The following is an 18,647-nucleotide window of genomic DNA, read 5'->3' as shown; positions in this document are numbered from 1 at the left end:
TTCCAAAAAGGAAACTTAAGAAGCCAGAGTACAAAACTGTATCAGTTTCATAAGACGACCCTGATGGTCGCCAGATTCTGTGTACAGATCTGTAGGGGCAGACTATCCCCGGACTCAAACTAGTTCGTTAAGAAAATTCCCAAACTCGGTTCCATGGGTGACTCTGGGTCATCTCTCTGCAGGAGCTTATCTTAAAGTTTAAATGTCTATACACTTATCGCATTTATAAATTTATCGTTGTACATTGTTTTAAATGTTTGTTTTCCTTCTGGGATTGTACCCCCAAGTGTGTTTTATAAGCAGGTTTCCGACCATAATAAATTATCTGTCTGTCTATCTATCTATCTATCTATCTATCTATCTATCTATCTATCATCTATGTATCTATCATCATCATCATCATCTATCATCTATCTATCAATTTAAGGATGTGTTTCCATTCGTTTCCCCCTCGCAAACACCTCAGGATATGCTTGGGTCATCTCCCCCAATCTGTTGCCTCCCAGATGTGTTGGACTACAATATCCATCATTCCTCATCCAGCAATGGTCAGGTTGGGGTGGGGTGTCTCCCTTTGGACACCAGAAGGCTGTATCTGAAATGCGTTGATGGATCTCTCATCAATGGTGCGCCAGACAGCATCAGGGGCTCCCATGACTATGAGTTCCCAGACTTTTAAAAACAAAACAAACAAACCACTTTAAAAGAAATTTGGGGTCTCGGCAAGCTACTTAAAAAAACCCTTCATTCAGATATCAAAGCACATGCATACGTCATATTTTAAGTAACAGTGATGTAGTTTTGATTTATTGTTGTGGTTTGAATTTCCAGTTCACTCCATCACGTTTTATATTGATATGCTGCTTGGAATTGAGTTTTAATGAAGAGCAGGTTATGAATTAGTTAAATAAAGTTTTGGGGGTGTTTGTTTGTTAGTTTTGGTTAGTTTTTTGAGCAAAGTTCAGTGAAGCCAGATGTAAAAAAAATAATAATTGTTGGCTTTTGTTTTGGGGTCCAGCTCGGCATTTATCCTGCTTTTGGATTTAAGGGGAGGCAAGTGAAGGAAAAAATCCCATTTTGCACCAGTGCCATATTACAAAAATGGTGCACTCTAGACCAGGGCTTTGTTAGCCTGTTGGATATTCCACCCTTGGTCAAAATGTTATTGATCTCCATTGTTAGGAAAAAAAATTAATCAAGTCCAGAACCAAATGCAGGTATCCTCATCTGTTCCACATCCTTCCCATGGGCCACCTAACTGGAGCTCATAGACCTACCACCATATGAGAACTTCTGAGTGGAGCTTGTGGACCACCTCTGACTTAGAGGCTGATAGATGTTGTTGGATTACCATTCTCATAATTCCTAGTCGCTGGCCATGCTGACTGGAGCTGATGGATGTTGGCATCCAACAAAATCTGGAAGGCACAACATTGGCTACCCGTATTCTAGCTTCAAAGAACCAGCTACCCGTGTGTGTGTGTGTGTGTGTGTGTGTGTGTGTGGATGGAGAAAATTACATTATTCGAGCAGCCGAAATGAGAGCAAGGGCTGTAGCTCAGTGACAGTGCACCTGTTTTGCGTGTGGAGGGTCCCACATTGATCCTTCAACATCATTTCTGGGTTGCAGAGATGGGAAGAAGGTTACATCAGACCAAGAGTCTGCAGCTAAGGAATCTATTTCTAGCTGTGGCCAGACAGGTGGCTCCAGGAAGCCAACAACTGGGGTATGAAGGCACCAGATGCGGCGGACAGAGCTAATTTGCTTCCAGACCCCATATGACCATCATGGCTAATAGCCACTGATGGACATTCCTCTATGAAGAAGGAGGAGTTTGGATTTGATATCCCGCCTTTCACTCCCTTTAAGGAGTCTCAAAGCGGCTAACATTCTCCTTTCCCTTCCTCCCCCACAACAACCACTCTGTGAGGTGAGTGGGGCTGAGAGACTTCAGAGAAGTGTGACTGGCCCAAGGTCACCCAGCAGCTGCATGTGGAGGAGCGGGGAATCGAACCCGGTTCCCCAGATTATGAGACTACCGCTCTTAACCACTACACCACAATGGCTCTCTATGAAGCCACTGGTTGATCCTTATGAGAAGAGGAGCTGGAGTAGATGGTTCTAGTATGGTTCTTCTTGAGGATGGGTTCTGCTGGTTTATCAAAGACTGTTTTAAGGAACCCTAGAGTACATTACTGTCAGGGACTCAGGGATGGAGGAGGGAACCTGGGTCCTGGGGCTGTAGACCCATTCTGGTTAGCGTCCATCTACTGTGGGGCTTCAGGGCTCTTCGTGAGTGCTGAAGAGTGTTCTAGCTCCCCTGTTGGAGGCTGTATATCTCTGAACATCAGTTGCTGGGAATGGGAAGTGTGGAGAGCGCTGGTGCATTCAGCTCCCACTTGCAGGCTTCCCGTAGGCATGGCCATCTGTCATGGATGCTTTAGTTGGGATTCCTGCATTGCCGGGGGTTGGACTAGATGACCCCTGGTGCTCCCTTCCGACTCTACAATTCTATGAACCCAATAAAAGGGACATGAGTGACACTGTGGTCTAAACCATAGAGCCTAGGGCTTGCCGATCAGAAGGTCGGCGGTTTGAATCCCCATGACACGCCTGTTGTTCGGTCCCAGCTCTTGCCCACCTAGCAGTTCGAAAGCACATCAAGTACAAGTAGATAAATAGGTACCGCTCCGGCGGGAAGGTAAACGCCGTTTCCGTGTGCTGCTCTGGTTTCACCACATGACCCGGAAGCTGTCTGTGGACAAATGCTGGCTCCCTCGGCCTATAGAGTGAGATGAGCGCCGCAACCCCAGAGTAGTTCGCGACTGGACCCAACGTTCAGGGGTACCTTTACCTTTATGAACCCAATGGCCGCCCGCTGCCACTTCTTGCGTCGGTGGTGCAGGTGACCTGTGATGCAGTTTGCACTGAAGCCCAGGCTGCTGAGAAAATGTGTCCCTTCTTTAAAGGGGAAATAAGCTTTTAAGTGAAATCTGAATGTCCCAGCATGGGGAGCGCTGGCTGTGCTCCCAGCAAAGAGCTGTGGTGGGTCTGGGAGCACTGATGAAAAGAGCTCTGCATCACAAGTGGCAGACTAAAAACCCTCCCCTCGAGGAAGCATCCCAGCTTGCCCCTTCGCAAGGGTGCACCCTTCAAGTAATTTGCAGGCGTAAATGGCCAGTCGTTGCAGGAGACCAGAGATAGCTGTCCTTCCTCAGGGGGAAATGATGGAAACACAGCTGCGTTTTTGGTTCCTCATCTATGTCTTATCTGCTCCTGATCAGGGTTAATGTGCACAGAGTCCCAGCAATGCCGCTTGGCAAAGACCGGGCAGATCCCGTGCCAATTGGCACTTGCCTTGCAAACCGCGTCTGTTTAATGGGAACAAAGGATTTGTAGCCCTAATCTTGGCTCTGCGTTTAAGTGTCTTCACTTGTGTCTCTGCAGTTTTCCACTACCAGATGAAAATGCATGTCTTCAGCTACAAAAACATGGGAGAAACCGAGCCTACTTTCTCTGTTACGCTACACGGCACCAGCGGGGACTCCCAGCCCCTGCCTTTGGAAGTGTAAGTGGAGAATTACAAACATCAATCCTGCACACTCTTTCAAGTCTCTCTCTCTCTCTGTGTGCAATTCCTGAACCCATGACTGAGTAGGCTGGTTGCTCCAGATTGGAGCGCGGGGGGGGGGGGGGCTACTTCTCCCTCTGTGCAAAAGTAGCATCTGAGGACCTCTTCAAAGGGGGAAGTCCCTGCAAGAAGAAAGCTAATAGCACAGGGAGTTGGCTGGGCTAGTTTTCTTCTTGCAGTTAATTTTTTTTAAAAAAATGAAAGAGAAAAAACCAGGCAGTGGTTTATTACACACACCTGCAGCCTAGTTCATTTCATTCTGTCACCACCACGCTGTCCTGTCTCATTTTGCTGTGTTTATAGGCCAGATCTCAGGGAATTGCATTTGTGTGCAGGTAGATTAAAGCTGACAAAATGGACTACCAGATCAGTGGCTTTCAAACATTTCATCCTAAGGGAACTTTCTTCATGTCATGCTCTTTTGATGAACCGGTGCGTGCATGTAATTGAATTAATGTGCATCGCAGACAGTTCTTTGGTATACTGGCGGTCACGCACTCTGTTTACGCTGGATATTGCCGCTAAGCACTAACTGAGTGCACACCTCAAGCTCTTTTATCTGAATGCTAGTAGGGTAATGAGGCAGGCCTGCAACAAAATGTTGCAGTGTGAAGTGCTCCCTTTCAGGGTGCCAGGCAGCCATGCCCTTGCCCCAGATATTCCATTCCATTGCCCCCCCCCCCCCGCTTTTCATGGCCTAGGACCCTTGTACCTACAGGACCGCCTCTGCTGGTATGCCCCACGGAGGACCTTAAGGTCCATAAATAGCAACACCTTAGAGGTCCCGGGCCCTAAGGAAGTTAGATTAGCCTCAACCAGAGCCAGGGCCTTTTCAACACTGGCTCCAGCCTGGTGGAACGCTCTGTCTCATAAGACCAGGGCCCTGCAGGATCTGATTTCTTTCTGCAGGGCCTGTAAGACAGAGTTGTTCCATCTGGCCTTTGGCTTAGAATCCATTTGACTCCCTCCTCCTCTTTCTTTCTTTTTTTCCTTTCTCCTCCTGTGATGAGGCTGCATTTTAATGTTTTAATGTTGTATTTTAATCTTGTTTTTAAAAATGCATTTCAATCGACTTGTTTTTATTATTGGTTGTTAGCCGCCCTGAGCCCGGTCTTGGCTGGGGAGGGCGGGGTATAAATAAAATTTATTATTATTATTTTCTGTCCTTTCCCCTTCCGATGGTGAGTCAACATTTCATGGCCACTGGGCACACTTAGTCTTCATTGGTATGTTTTGCTTCCCACCCCCTCTTCCCTCTCGTAGGATTTGCCACTGACATATTTGATGGGAAGTGGTGAATAGGTTGCCTTTCATCCAAGCTTCATGGAAGACAAGCTATAATAAGTAAATACAACCCTTAATAAGTTTGATTCCCTGGAGCACCACTTAGAAAATTGCTGGACAGGATTTTTGAGAACCATAAGAATATAAAAAGAGCCTGCAGGATCAGGCCAATATCCCATCTAGTCCAGGATCCTGGTCTCACAGTGGTTGAACAGTTGCCTCTGGGAAAACCAGGAAGAAGGATTCAAGTACGGTAGCACTGTCTCCTCCCTGTTACCACAATGGAGAAAGAAACCACAATCACTAGCTTAGCGTTAAGTCTACTAGGGGTGTTTCGCCAAAACCATAACAAGCAAATATGAGTTGCTCCCTGCCTCTGCACTTCCTTAACAAAACGTCTTATTCTCAGGTTTGAGCAGATTGGCCTGAACTACACAAACACCTTCCTTGTCTATACTGAAGAAGATGTTGGCGATGTCTTGAAGATCAAGCTCACCTGGCAAGGATCCACTCAGTCCTGGTACAGCTTGTGGAGAGAGCTGAAAATGTACTGGACTCGGCCTGAGAATTCGTCCAAGGAGCTCCAGATCAGGCGGATCCGTGTGAAATCTGGAGAAACTCAGCAGAAGTAAGCCCAGGGCACTAAGCAATTGAATGATTGCAAGCTCTGATTCAGACAAGACAATAGGATATGTTTTGGGGCTTGATAGAAACTCCAAAATCATCATCCTGCAACGTCTCTTTAAGTGTGTGTATTAACTTTTGAGTCACATCAGCTCATGTCACAGTAAACCATGGTTAACGGATTACCATACATGCAACATTATGGGCTGTTTTGCTCCTTTCCATTATCACACATGAGAAAGCAACCGCAATCCCTAGCTTAGCGTCATGTCAGCTGAGGGATGGGGTTTGTTTCATGCAAACCATGGTCTGTTAGCCGCGACCAGACCTCTGCTACAGATTGTGTTTTGCAGGGAGAAAAACAAACACAATTCCTTGTTTGGACAGAAAGCTAAGTCTGGGGTCCTTGTTTCCCTTGTGATAGTGGGAGAAGCAAAAAACAACAACACACATTTAAGCATCCATGGTCAACTGTTAGCAATAGTTTATCGTAATGAGGCCATCATGGTAAACCAAGCAAGGAGACTGCAGACCTTTGATCTCCAATAGCCTGTGGGTTAAACCACAGAGCCTAGGACTTGCCGATCAGAAGGTCGGCGGTTCGAATCCCTGCGACGGGGTGAGCTCCCGTTGCTCAGTCCCTGCTCCTGACAACCTAGCAGTTCGAAAGCACGTCAAAGTGCAAGTAGATAAATAGGTACCGCTCCGGCGGTAAGGTAAACAGTGTTTCCGTGCGCTGCTCTGGTTCGCCAGAAGCGGCTTAGTCATGCTGGCCACATGACCCAGAAGCTGTACGCCGGCTCCCTCGGCCAATAAAGCGAGATGAGCGCCACAACCCCAGAGTCGGTCATGACTGGACCTAATGGTCAGGGGTGCCTTTACCTTTACCTTTATACAGCTGAAGGTCTGTATGCATATCCACTCTCTGCAAATATAGGAGCTGTCTTCGTAAATCGAACCAAGCTACAGTGTTCTGTTCCCCAAGTGGTCAGCTTAGATACTTTTAGTTTTGGGATTGTAGGAGTTACATATTTTCCTTTTTTGTTTCAGGCTCACGTTTTGCGCAGAAGACCCCCAGAAGACCAATATATCTCCCGGTGAAGAACTCTGGTTCATAAAATGTCGAGATGGGTGGCTAAAGAGGAACCAAACAAGGTAAGCCTTGACAGAATGTGCTGTTGGGTAATGGCTATGGGTCAGTGGCAGAGCAAGTGCTCTGAGTGCAGAAGATCCCAGATTCAGTCCCCAGCATCTTTGGGTAATGCTGGGAGAGACCTAGCTTGAAACCCTGCACCCCAGGAAATACTGAACCAGATGACCCACTGATCTTACTTGGTGTAAGACAGTTTCCTATGCTCTTCTCTGCAGTACAGGAAGAATGCCATTTGTATGCATTTAGCTTGTGCACATTCAGCTTTACACATGTGGCAAACAACTTTTTAAAGATTAAAAAGGGAGTGGGATTTTGGGGGAAACGACTTTGGCAATCTCACCTTCCACTGAACCCATTGGGTTTTGACTATACAGTGGACGCTCGGGTTGCAAACGTGATCCGTGCAGAATGCACGTTCACAACCCGCAGCATCTGCAACCTGCAGCGGCGCATCTGCGCACGCAGGGGTTGCGATTCGGCACGTCTGTGCATCTGCAAAGGGCGATTTAGTGCTTCTGCGCATGTGCAACTGTCGAAACCCGGAAGTAACCCATTCCAGTACTTCCGGGTTTCAGTGGTCCACAACGCGAAAAAACGCAACTTGAAGCGTCTGTAACCCAAGGTATGACTGTACACAATTTTTGCTTCAGGCTCAATCCCTAGAACATAACCGGTGCAAACATTGCAGGCCTACTGTATTTCAAAGTGTAACCTGCTGGTTTCATCGCAAGGTTCTCTGTTGATCTGGAGTTCAAGTAAACAATGGAGACTTGGAAGTTCCTACCATGTTTTTCTAAGATGACCAAGTAGAGCTGCCTTTACTTATGCTCCTTCTGCCTTGGAACAGAATGCATAGTCTCTGCTAGAGGTTTTCCTCAGGCTCTCCTCCCTGAAACTTTACTTTCAGGTCATCCAGATGATGTTGGACTACAATTCCCATCTTCCTTAGCCATTACCCATGCTGGCTAGGACTGATGGAGTTGGAAGTGCAGCGACGTTCAGAGGGTCCTACAATGGCTACCTCTGCTTCTGCTGGAAATGCCATGCACTGAGCTGAGGAACGTCTGCATGCGTGCTCTGAGTATCAGTTCCTCCCCACAATGCATGAAGATACTGGATGATATAGCTCATTTTTGACAGTATAAAAGTAGTTGTACTCTAGAACATCTTGACTGCTGTGGGCAATATTCAGCTAAATTATTTGGCAAGCAGAATGACTTTCGCTCATCTCCTTTCCTCGCACCATCAGCAAATCTGCTCCAGAGGGTTGAGGTATATTGCACAACAGATATAGGAGGTGCACAGGGGTCAAGGAGGGTGGGGGACTTCCTTTGCACAGTCAGAACTTATTTTGGTGTGTGGGCACAGAGGGGATATCATGCAGCAAGTGATGCAACTCTGAATTTCATTTGTCAAGTGAGTTTTAATGTCTGCTTTAGAACGTCTCTTAACTGTCCCGTGGGATTTGAGTCAAGTCTTGCCAATGGAATGCTTTTATTGTAAGGCAAGTTTAACTTTTGTGTGGCTTATGGAAAGCTCTGTTTTGTGGTTTTCCAGTCCTCAGCAAGTCTGCTGCCAATTAGGTCAAACCACACATTCCATAAGTTTCCACGAATGTCAAATTTGGCCCCGTGAAGACTTCTCGCCATTTTGCAATGTTGTCGGACTATATGAAATTTCATTCAAGCCATTTAAATCTTCTCCTCCCCGCTCCCTTCTCCACCTTTAGATCAGTATGAAGCATGCACTGAAATGTCCTCCTTGGATGACGTTCTTCATTCATCCAGGACCTAACCAGCCAATTCAACTGGAGAAGGCAACTGCAGAAGACAAGCTCTGGGTGAAAAGATGTTGCTGCAAACTCTTTTTTATTTTCTTTCTTGCTAGCACTTGCAACAGTTTGATGTTTCAGGATGGATGTCCTCATTTCCAAGAACTGTGATGACATGGACATTATTTCTAGCAAAATCGGAGCAACACATATTTATGGCTTCAGTGGCTACCCTTAATAACTCCCTCCAACTCCCAAGAGCCTGTTACGAAACTTATCCTTCTTTGGGAGAGTCCTTAGGCACCTAAACCTCTTTATCCTGATAAGTTTTCATGTGCAAGCTCTGCCTTTGCACCATACTTTTCTAAAGGCTGATCTTTGCATTTGGACCAAACATGTGGCGAAGAGTCTTGGAGACTGTATTATTTCAGACTGCAGGAATTGGGGGTCACATTTTGTCTCCTTTCTTCAAATCAAAATCCGCTTGTTTGTTCAAAACTATAAGGGCTGGAAGACCTGTTTCTAGCACATCTGTACCAAGTGGCAGGCTAGTTTTCAACATGCAGGAGGATTTATATGTGGGGCAGACATTCAGACACATCTTCCCACTACACACACATGCAGTGTGAAATGGTATAATGGCAGGAATGTTGTGCCATGTGGCTTTCCTGAATATTCAGATCGGCCCTGCCTAGCGCGTAAGGAAGTTGAAATGTTAATGTGACGGACACTGTGTGTTGATTCTCAGCCGTAGTTTTTACTATTGTGCTGTGTTTTGTTGAGAGGGAAACACCCAAGCTGATCTTAAAAATTTTGTGCGTTGTTGTGGGACTTGAATTTCTCCAGGTGATTGTCTACACTACCACATGGGAAAACATTGTGCATACAGGAAGCAAATACTTATTACTGTGATGGTGACTGCCATTCCCCCCCTCCAGCTTACACAATTAGAGGAGTTTGAAAGTATGAGCCAGCTTTTTGAGTACCTGAACCACCGAGTGAATAGTGCTTAGGTTTCTACATTTACTAAGGAAAGAGAAGGGGAGGGGATTACAACTACCTCCGTTCCATTGGAGTACAAAAATTCCCCAGATAACTTCTCTTTAATCACTTCACCCTGCACTCACACACTAAAAAAGATGTCCCTGAAAAGCTATATATATGTATTTCAAAACAAACTAGCATTCTAAACAAGCTTTGGTTTTGTAATGCAACAAATGCATTACTGCAGAATGTTGTTGTGTACCCCTGTAAGGATTCCAGCCATCCCTGCCTTCTGGTTACTCCATTCCATAACCCCTCTTTGGTTTTCCATTCTGCCCTCAAGAGATGCTCAGCATTCTGTTGTCACTGGGCATGCTCCATCCTTATTGGGTCTTGAAGCCCTGTGCCTCAATAATCTCCCTGCCTGTTGTTAATCTCACTGCTTTGGCCCATGTATGGATCAGTCCTTTGGAGAATGAGCTCGCTGTTACAAAAAAATAAGCAATTCTTCAACTTGCGGCCAGTTTCATGCTTTTTTAGGTCATCTCCTTTTAAACTCAGCCATCCCCAAGCTGGAGACTGTTAACAGAACTGCAAGGATGCTGGGGGAGATTGATTCAATAATAACCACAGAGGCTATGGCAAAGTACCCACCCAAAGCACGCACCCAACAAACAAGGTGACTCACTACATATCTGTGACTTAGCACAATGGTAACCTCCTCCCAGTCAGCTACACACAAGCTGGCTGATCAATTAGGTATGATTGCAAGATTCAATCATGCACATTTTCAAACACACACATGTAGGGTTGCCATATTTCAAAAAGTAAAAACCAGGACACCTCAAAAGTTGTTGAGATTTTTTGTCGATAGACTTGCCTAAGATCCACGACAAAACGCCGCCTTTCGGAAATTCCTCCCAGATGTTAATTCCACCTTTGAAATCCTGATAAGATCCAGGAAATTCTGGACATATGGCAGCCCTACACACACACACACACGTATTTGAAAATGAGTGAAGTGTACCTCCAGTTGCAAAAAAAGTGCCTTGGCCATAAAAAGGTTTGTGAAATGTTATGTACAAATAGGCTACTACAGAATTACCCAGTTGGAAGCACACTGATGTGCACTGGAAAGCTAATGTTGGTTGGTATGAGGGCCGTCTGGATGAGGGGAACAGCTGCTGTTTTTTTAAAAAAATGCTTTTCTCTGAGCACTTTTCAGTTGTTCTCCAGTCCTGCCCCAACCAAAGTCAAGATTTTTTCTTGGTCCCATAGAACTGAAGCCTTTGGCCACTTAGCTGTGATACGGGTGCCACATATTTATTCAGTGGCGCTGAAGCCTTGTGCAGTTTACTGTGTATATAATGGGTTTTGTAAAACTTCTACCCCTCCCTATTTATTGTTTTTCCAGATGTGTGTTTTTGTACATATGTATAGTCTAACTTTTTTTGAATCTAACAAGTTTTTTATAAGCTTGAAGTGAAAAAAATAAACTTACGTGATTTCTTCTTTTTTGTAAAAAAAGAAAAAGTGTTGTATTCCTGCTTACTTTTATATGGGGGTTGTTTTGTGTTCCATTACCTGAAAACATTTTGTGCAAGGCAAGCCCAAAACTTTGTCAGCTAACTAAACCACACTTGAACCAGGTGTGTCTGTAATGCTAAGCCAAACTATGGCTTGGTGTGAATTGTGTAGGTTTGTGGAGAGGAGATTGCAGTTGTCAGCTAAGCCTTGGCTTGAGTCTGAATCCAGGTTTGAGGTGTGTCTCGCTCAGGGCAAACCATGAGCTGCAACCCTGGTTTATTATCGGTTTACATCTTGAGGACCTAAACCAGAGGCCAGGCACTAAGCCAAACCTGCAATGTTACAACAATGTAATAATAAAATTAGTCATACCTCGTTTTGAGGCCAGGATCCATTCCAGAGACCCGGTCGCTAGCCGAAAAGGACGCGGGGCAAAGCGCCGCATGTGCGCAGAGCAGTTTGGGCTTCCGGGTTTGCTGCTTGTGCATGCGCAGAAGTAACCTGTTCTGGTACTTCCGGGTTTGCCACAGGCATTCGCTGGAATGGATGCTAGACAAGGAGGATGTTCACAGAGATATTACTGTACTAAAATTGGTTAATCAATTTACAATCAGAAAGATAAGGTGGTTCCTAACACAGGTGACTGCCACAGAAAATGCTTCCCTCTCCTAGATTGCCACTCCCCAAACCTCCAAGGGCTTTGGAACCACCAAGAAGCCCCTCTGCCAATATTAACACCTGAGGGTCTCTAGGGAAGGAGACAGCTTTGTGAAGCCTAAGTTATATCGGGTTGTAAATGGCAACAAAAGGGATGCGGGTGGTGCTGTGGGTTAAACCACAGAGCCTAGGACTTGCTGATCAGAAGGTTGGCGGTTCAAATCCCCACGACTGGGTGAGCTCCCATTGCTCAGTCCCTGCTCCTGCCAACCTAGCAGTTCAAAAGCATGTCAAAGTGCAAGTAGATAAATAGGTACCACTCCAGCGGGACGGTAAACGGTGTTTCCATGTGCTGCTCTGGTCCGCCAGAAGCTGCTTAGTCATGCCGGCCACATGACCTGGAAGCTATACGCCGGCTCCCTCGGCCAATAAAGCAAGATGAGTGCCGCAACCCCAGAGTCGGCCATGACTAATGGTCAGGGGTCCCTTTACCTTTAAATGGCAACAAGTGCTGTTTGAACTGGGCTTGGAAAAGAACTGTCAACCAGCTCAGTCTGCTTCTATATATGGAAGGTTTGCTGGTCCTTTGAAGGAGTAAAATGTTTCTGGTCAACCCTGAGACAGAGAGCTATTTCCAACAGTGCTCTTTAAAATCTGTCACATCAGAAGGTTGGCAGTTCAAATCTGTACAACGGGGTGAGCTCCTGTTGCTCTGTCCCAGTTCCTGCCTACCTAGCAGTTCGAAAGCACGCCAGTGCAAGTAGATGAATAGGTACGCTATAGTGGGAAGGTAAACAGTGTTTCCGTGTGCTCTGGTTTCCATCATGGTGTTTCCGTTGCCCTAGAAGCAGTTTAGTCATGCTGGCCACATGACCTGGAACGCTGTCTGTGGAGAAACGCCGGCTCCCTCAGCCTGAAAGGGAGATGAGCACCACAACCCCATAGTCGCCTTTGATTGGACTTAACCATCCAGGGGTCCTTTACCTTTACCTTTTTACGTCTGGATCTTGCAATGGAGGTGGCTGTTTTACTGATGTCTGGCAAACAGATTACCTTCAAAAAATAGAATCACATGCCCCTAAACTTAATCAGAAACCAGTTCCTCTCTTACTATACGCAGACGATGCTGTCCTACTATCCTTAACGAGCTTGGGTCTGAAACGTCTTATATCTTCACTGATCCTCTATTGCGAATGTAACAAACTCTCTATAAACTATGAGAAGACAAAAATTTTGGTCTTCTCGAATGGTTGGAAATTAGAGAAATGGAAAGTAAGAGGGCAAGAAATCCAACAAGTGAAAATCTATAGGTATCTGGGAATCTTATTCCAGAGCAATTTAGGGTGGGCAACCCATCGCACAAATGCCATAAAACAGGCAAAGTGCATCTCATCAGCAGTTGCCCGTTTTCATTATCAGAAAGGTAATCAATTTATTCCTGCGGCAAATCAGATATTTCAAACAAAAGTGCAATCCCAGATATTCTATGGAATCCCGCTATGGGTCCAAGCATATAACAATGATTTAAAAAAGATTCACTCTAGCTTTCTGAGACGTATTCTTGGACTCCCAGCTTTGATCAAATATGAAACAATGTGTGCAGAAATAGGCATACACACAATGGAATATTGGGCATGGTCCACCTCAATAAAGTATTGGTTACGCTGCCACTTTCGCTGCCCTCCATCAAGTCTGCTCGCTGATTTGCTCAAAGACTCCTATAAATCAAGATGGTATCAGCACCTCGAAAAAAAGATTGAATCTTTAGGCATCGAGCTGGAGCCCCTGTACAATTCTAGTGAGCAATATATCTCCCATAATATCCTAACTAGACTAAAGGATGTCGAGAGACAAAATATTATGGCAGCTGTAAACAAAATTTGCTCCCCCATATTCTATGAATTAAATATCTTAGATAGCAGAGCCAATTACGTCACTAAACTAATAATCCCAGCCCAACGTAGGGCTTTTATGCTGGCCCGTTTGAATGTTTTTCCCTCAGCATTTGTCAGGGGAAGATATCAAAACATTCCTAGAAACAAGAGACTCTGCAGATGCTCTATGAATGTCCCGGACACTGTAGAGCATATTCTCCTTCATTGCCCATTGTACAGTACGCTCCGTCAACGCGTGCTGTCCCCTCTTTTGGGTGGTCTGGAACCGCAGCAAGGTGAATGTGTGGGTTTCTACCTATCCGACGTTGACCAAAGGGTAACGGCGGGGGTAGCCGAGTTTTTGGTAGCAGTCCTCCAAGGAACAGGATAACAAGGAAAACCACTGACTCTATATGTATATATATATATGCATTTAGCAAACTGCTGCCTTTTTATATATATTTCAAGGCTTTTATATGTTATTTTCTCTTTTAAGGTTTTATTTCTATAATGCCTAATAAAGGTTTGATAAAGTAAGTAAGTAAGTAAGATGTCTGGCAAAACAGATTTAAAAGGGAACTTCCTCAAAGGTACTCTGATTTCATCCTCTCCAAAATTTATCCAGTGGAAAGAGGGATACCCTATTCTATCCCCTCCAACATTTCTCTGATGAATCTAGGCACGTCCTACAAGCGGGACAGTCTGGGATCCAGTCAGAAACTGGGACAGCTTCTGTAATTCCGGGACTGTCCCTGGGAAATCGGGACACTTGTAGGGTATGTGATTTAGCCACTTCAAGGTTCCTACTGTAGGTTAAGGGGATGTGGGATGTACATTTTGGAATTAGGTTTTAGAATTAGCTGTTGAAAGGGCAGGAAGACCACTGCCAGGGTCCTCAGTGCCTCACGGCAGGGATAATCAACCTTTGGATATAGCGGTATAGAAGCTGGAATCAAAAGGGATTTTTGTGGTTGTTCCTGGTTTGTTTTATCTTCACAATTGCTCTACTGTATGCTAGCCTCAATCCCATGCTACTCCAAACAGAACCCCTTCACAACAAAGACATCAAAGCGTCATTCCCCTTCTCCAATGTGATTTCCAGCCCACAAGCTCCCTCAAAAGACTGGTCTCTATAACCTATGACCCACCTGGATGAAAGCAGCCCATCAGCCTGGACTGCTGCGCAATGGGCTCAGCAAATGTCTTGCTGCTCAGACTGCAAAAAATTGGGGGAGGGGGAGAGCATCTGGAAGGCCACAGAGTACATGGTTGGTGAGCTTTGGCAATTTTGCAGAGGAGAGTGATTTTGTGTTCGAATCCTGCTTCTCACAGGTATCTGGTTGGCTACTGTGAGAATAGGATGCTGGACTTGAGATGGCCCATTGTTTTGCTCCAACATGGTTCTTTTTATGTTCTCAAACATCATTACTTGCACCTTTCATTTAAATCCGCAGGACTTACAAATGCTTCCCTTTCTGTTGTTCCGTGCCCACCTTTTCTGAGCAGAGAGTTTTAAAGCTGAGAATATGAATTGTCTTCAAAACTTCACAGTTTTATTACCGTATTTTTCGCTCTATAAGATGCACCAGACCACAAGACGCACCACGTTTTTGGAGGAGGAAAACAAGAAAAAAAATATTCTGAATCTCAGAAGCCAGAACAGCAAGAGGGATCGCTGCGCAGTGAAAGCAGCAATCCCTCTTGCTGTTCTGGCTTCTGGGATAGCTGCGCAGCCTGCATTCGCTCCGTAAGACGCACACACATTTCCCCTTACTTTTTAGGAGGGAAAAAGTGAGTCTTATAGAGCAAAAAATGCGGTATTTCCTGCTTTCATTTTTTACAGGTAAGAGGCACCTCAACTTTCCCTCCTTGGATTGTAAACTTTGCCATGGCAGGTAGACCTCTCTACATATGTTTGTCAATGAAGCTCTTTAAGGTCATAATGTAATAAAAATGATGCCACTGAAAACAATAATAGAAAAGATGAGGACGCTTGCCAGCACATGATATAAGCCACAACCCGATATGTGAATGATTAACCATGGCTTAGTGAGACATGTGAACACACTCATTGCTTCACTCATAAGAACTCACAGGGAACAATTTGAAGAGAATGATATACATTAAAATATCTGAAACATCCCTTTCTGGCCATTGCTAGATATGGGTTATTGGACAAGAGGGATAATTAGCCTAATTCCTAACAATAGCTATACTTTGATGGAGTTTTCTTTCAAGCAACTTGCCCTTTGTTAACTAAAATAATACAGGTAAATCAAAACTAAATAGGAGAGGAGGCACAGGGGAAAAAATATATTAGCAAAAGACCTCCTTTCTGTTCATGTTGCACACACCCTGCACAGTTTAGAAATCAACTAGCAATTTTGCAGAGGCTATCAGTCACGATGGGTGTATTTGTTTTGGCTGAGGCCTGGCACACTTCAGGCAGCCTTGCTACCCAAGAGGAAGATGTTCCGCACGTTTGCCTTCTCCCTGCGGTGTTCCAGGCACCACACCCTGGCCTTCATGTTGGCTGAAGGAAATTGAAGTGGCGTGAGTTAGGGTGCCTGGAATGAATGCGCCCTTGTCATTGGCAGAGGGTGAAAGAGCCCATGGAAATACCATGCATCACAAGTCATGCCTTTTGCCCCTTTCACTCGCTCCATCTTACGCAGGGCTAGGCTGCCATTTTATATTTCTTCCAGTACCGGAAAGGTCATTTCAAGAGGGGGGCACAAAGATTTCACAGTGAGGTTTGCTCTTGGATGAGCCTCATTTACGATAATCTTTATTGTCATTGTCCCGTACAGAACAACGAAATTGAAAATCTACATAAGACATTCAAAAACCAACAAGCCTGCTATCCCAGCTATCACAGCCTGGTTAACCCCCTGAAAACTCTGATACCCCATTTTTAAATACAATATACTCCCATAGAAACGCCTTACACTGCGTTTGAAACCAAAATCGTATTTGGATAGAAACTGTTTCTCAGGCGGCTAGTCCTAGTCTTTATAACCCTGTACCTTCTTCCAGAAGCTGAAAGAGATCATTTATGGGGCACGCACTATCCTGCACTATCTCTGCAGCTTTCTTATAGCACCAGGAAGCATAGATTTGATCCAAGGTGGGAAGAGTGCACCCAATTATTTTCTCCGCAGTCTTTACAACGCTGGACAGCATTGTTTTTCCCCTGACTGTGCACCTCCCAAACCACACACACGGACCATAAGTTAGTACACTCTCAACAGTACAATGGTAAAATGCCATCAACAGGTCCTTTTGACCATGTTCATAGCTAAAAACAAGAGAGTGTTTTGTGGACACTTGTTGCAGTTCTTTGTTTGGTACTTCGTAGTAGCCACTAACTCGCCAAGAAACTTGCCCGCCTAGTTCAACAAAGGTTTCAACCCTTGCTGGATCCAGAACCCCAAGAATTAGAAGAGACTCGTGCACCACGCAGGCTAACCCTGCAAGCTCACAACAGCATTATGAAAGTTACAGTCCTGCATCTCTTAAAATGGAAATCAAGCTATAGGATTGGGATGTGGGTTAAAATATCTAGATGAAACCAAAGGTTGGTTGCTGTGGTCATTTCATCTGCTACATGCTAGGAACAGTTCCATACGGCACAGCTTTTTGGCAGAGAATGCCCAGTGATTAACAAACACAGACAAAAAAGAGGCAGCCATGCACCACTGAAGATTGCCAGGTTGTCTTGCTTATTTTTAGATTACTGTGTAAATTCTTCCCTCCAGCTGATTTGCACCTATCTATAATGAACCCCTTGGTCAGATCTCCTCCTTGTAATTCTGTTTCTTGTTACATAGCCTCTGAGAAGCGAACTGGGATTTTTAAATACACACAAAGAGCAGAACGGGCTCTACAGAACACTGCAGAGCTGGGATTACTCCATGTCCCGCCCCCAAGACCCATTCAAAATTGTGTTTCAAAAGCAACCAAAGTTTCACTCTGAATTAATGCTCAGTATCTGCAATAATTTGCTTTGCAAGTCTATTTCAAACCCCTGTACCAAAATCTCACTGTTATCTTACGTATAAAACTGGCCTTAAACTGATCTGCAATGACTTTTTAGGAAAGGCGCCTTTTCTCAGTCTTCACACTCTCCTCTGCAAAATGGGGATAACAACAACATTGGATTGCTTCACACTTTCAACAGCTACTGAATAAAGCACCATGTTGATAGGGGCAGTTTGACATGCAGTGCATTAAAAAAGCTGGCACCTGTTCTTCACAACTGCTGAATAAATATGGTCTCTGCACCTGCAGATTATTGCCACAAACTATTTATTCATTCTCATAGTTTTTGGTTGCTTATACAACAAAACAACTGCAAACTGGATGTGAACAAAAGGAGTGGTGCTGGAAGAGGCAACAGTTGAACTGGGACCAAAAACAAGAGCTGCATTACCCTGATCTGTCAAATTCTGCATAACCTACTTTGATGTTAGGATATTGATGTTCCATTCCACCTTAACAGACATGTGGAATTGTTGTATGTCACATGTCTGTTTACACTCCAGCACAGCTTGCTGGGAACTTCCGTGTGTGTGTGTGTGTGTGTGTGTGTGTGTGTATAGCTTTTGCTTATGTTGCTTGCTTGGACATGGAAGGGAGAAGACATGTTTTTCCTCTTGTCCTGATGTATGCTGAATTCACTGCTTGTAATTATGCTTTACACAGCCTCTCCCTGCCACTTCTGCTGTGTGTTTACTCTGCTGAGTTGCGTGCCCAGCTTCTGAAGCTCTGGGTCGCAGATTCATGCTGCACCAAGGACTGGAGTTCGGCCAGCACGTCAGCCAGTGGCATAGCTGTCAAGTGTCCCTTATTTGAAGGGACAGTCCCTTGTTCCAGTGCCAGGTCCCGCTGCTGTCGCTTATTGATGGATGTCCCTTAAATGTCCCTTAAATGATGTCCCTTAAATTTCAAATGAAGCAGCTCCTCTCCCTCCCTCCCTGCCGACCAGGGAGGAGGGAGGCTCCAACTGTGTTGCTTGGCTGTGTTGCTCACCCAATAAGAAGTCTAAGAACGACTGGGGAGTGGAGCTTGCATGCCTTGTGTGTGGCTAGTTAATGCAAGATGAGGGGTTTTTTGAATGCTGGACGCCATTTTGTTGCACG

General features: G+C 45.0%; 1 protein-coding gene across 2 annotated transcripts in view; it reads left to right on the top strand.

The window, feature by feature from the left end:
* The window catches only part of LIPG (lipase G, endothelial type), a gene marked incomplete at its 3' end in the record, with an annotated part of 28,817 nt that extends 17,836 nt beyond the window's left edge, over positions 1-10,981 (top strand). Inside the window, exons 7-10 of one of the 2 annotated variants that reach the window (XM_083702836.1) lie at positions 3,449-3,569; positions 5,326-5,544; positions 6,591-6,695; positions 8,423-10,981. In XM_083702836.1, the coding sequence (XP_083558962.1) occupies positions 3,449-3,569; positions 5,326-5,544; positions 6,591-6,695; positions 8,423-8,432 (455 nt within the window). Of the gene's footprint in view, positions 1-3,448; positions 3,570-5,325; positions 5,545-6,590; positions 6,700-8,422 lie in introns of those variants that run through there. The other variant, XM_083702837.1, reaches the window with a different exon arrangement.
* Between the last annotated feature and the right edge of the window lie 7,666 nt (positions 10,982-18,647).

This window comes from Podarcis gaigeae (assembly GCF_964106915.1).
Source record: "Podarcis gaigeae genome assembly, chromosome: 11".
NCBI lineage: Eukaryota > Metazoa > Chordata > Lepidosauria > Squamata > Lacertidae > Podarcis > Podarcis gaigeae.
This window is presented reverse-complemented; position numbering and strand designations above follow the sequence as displayed.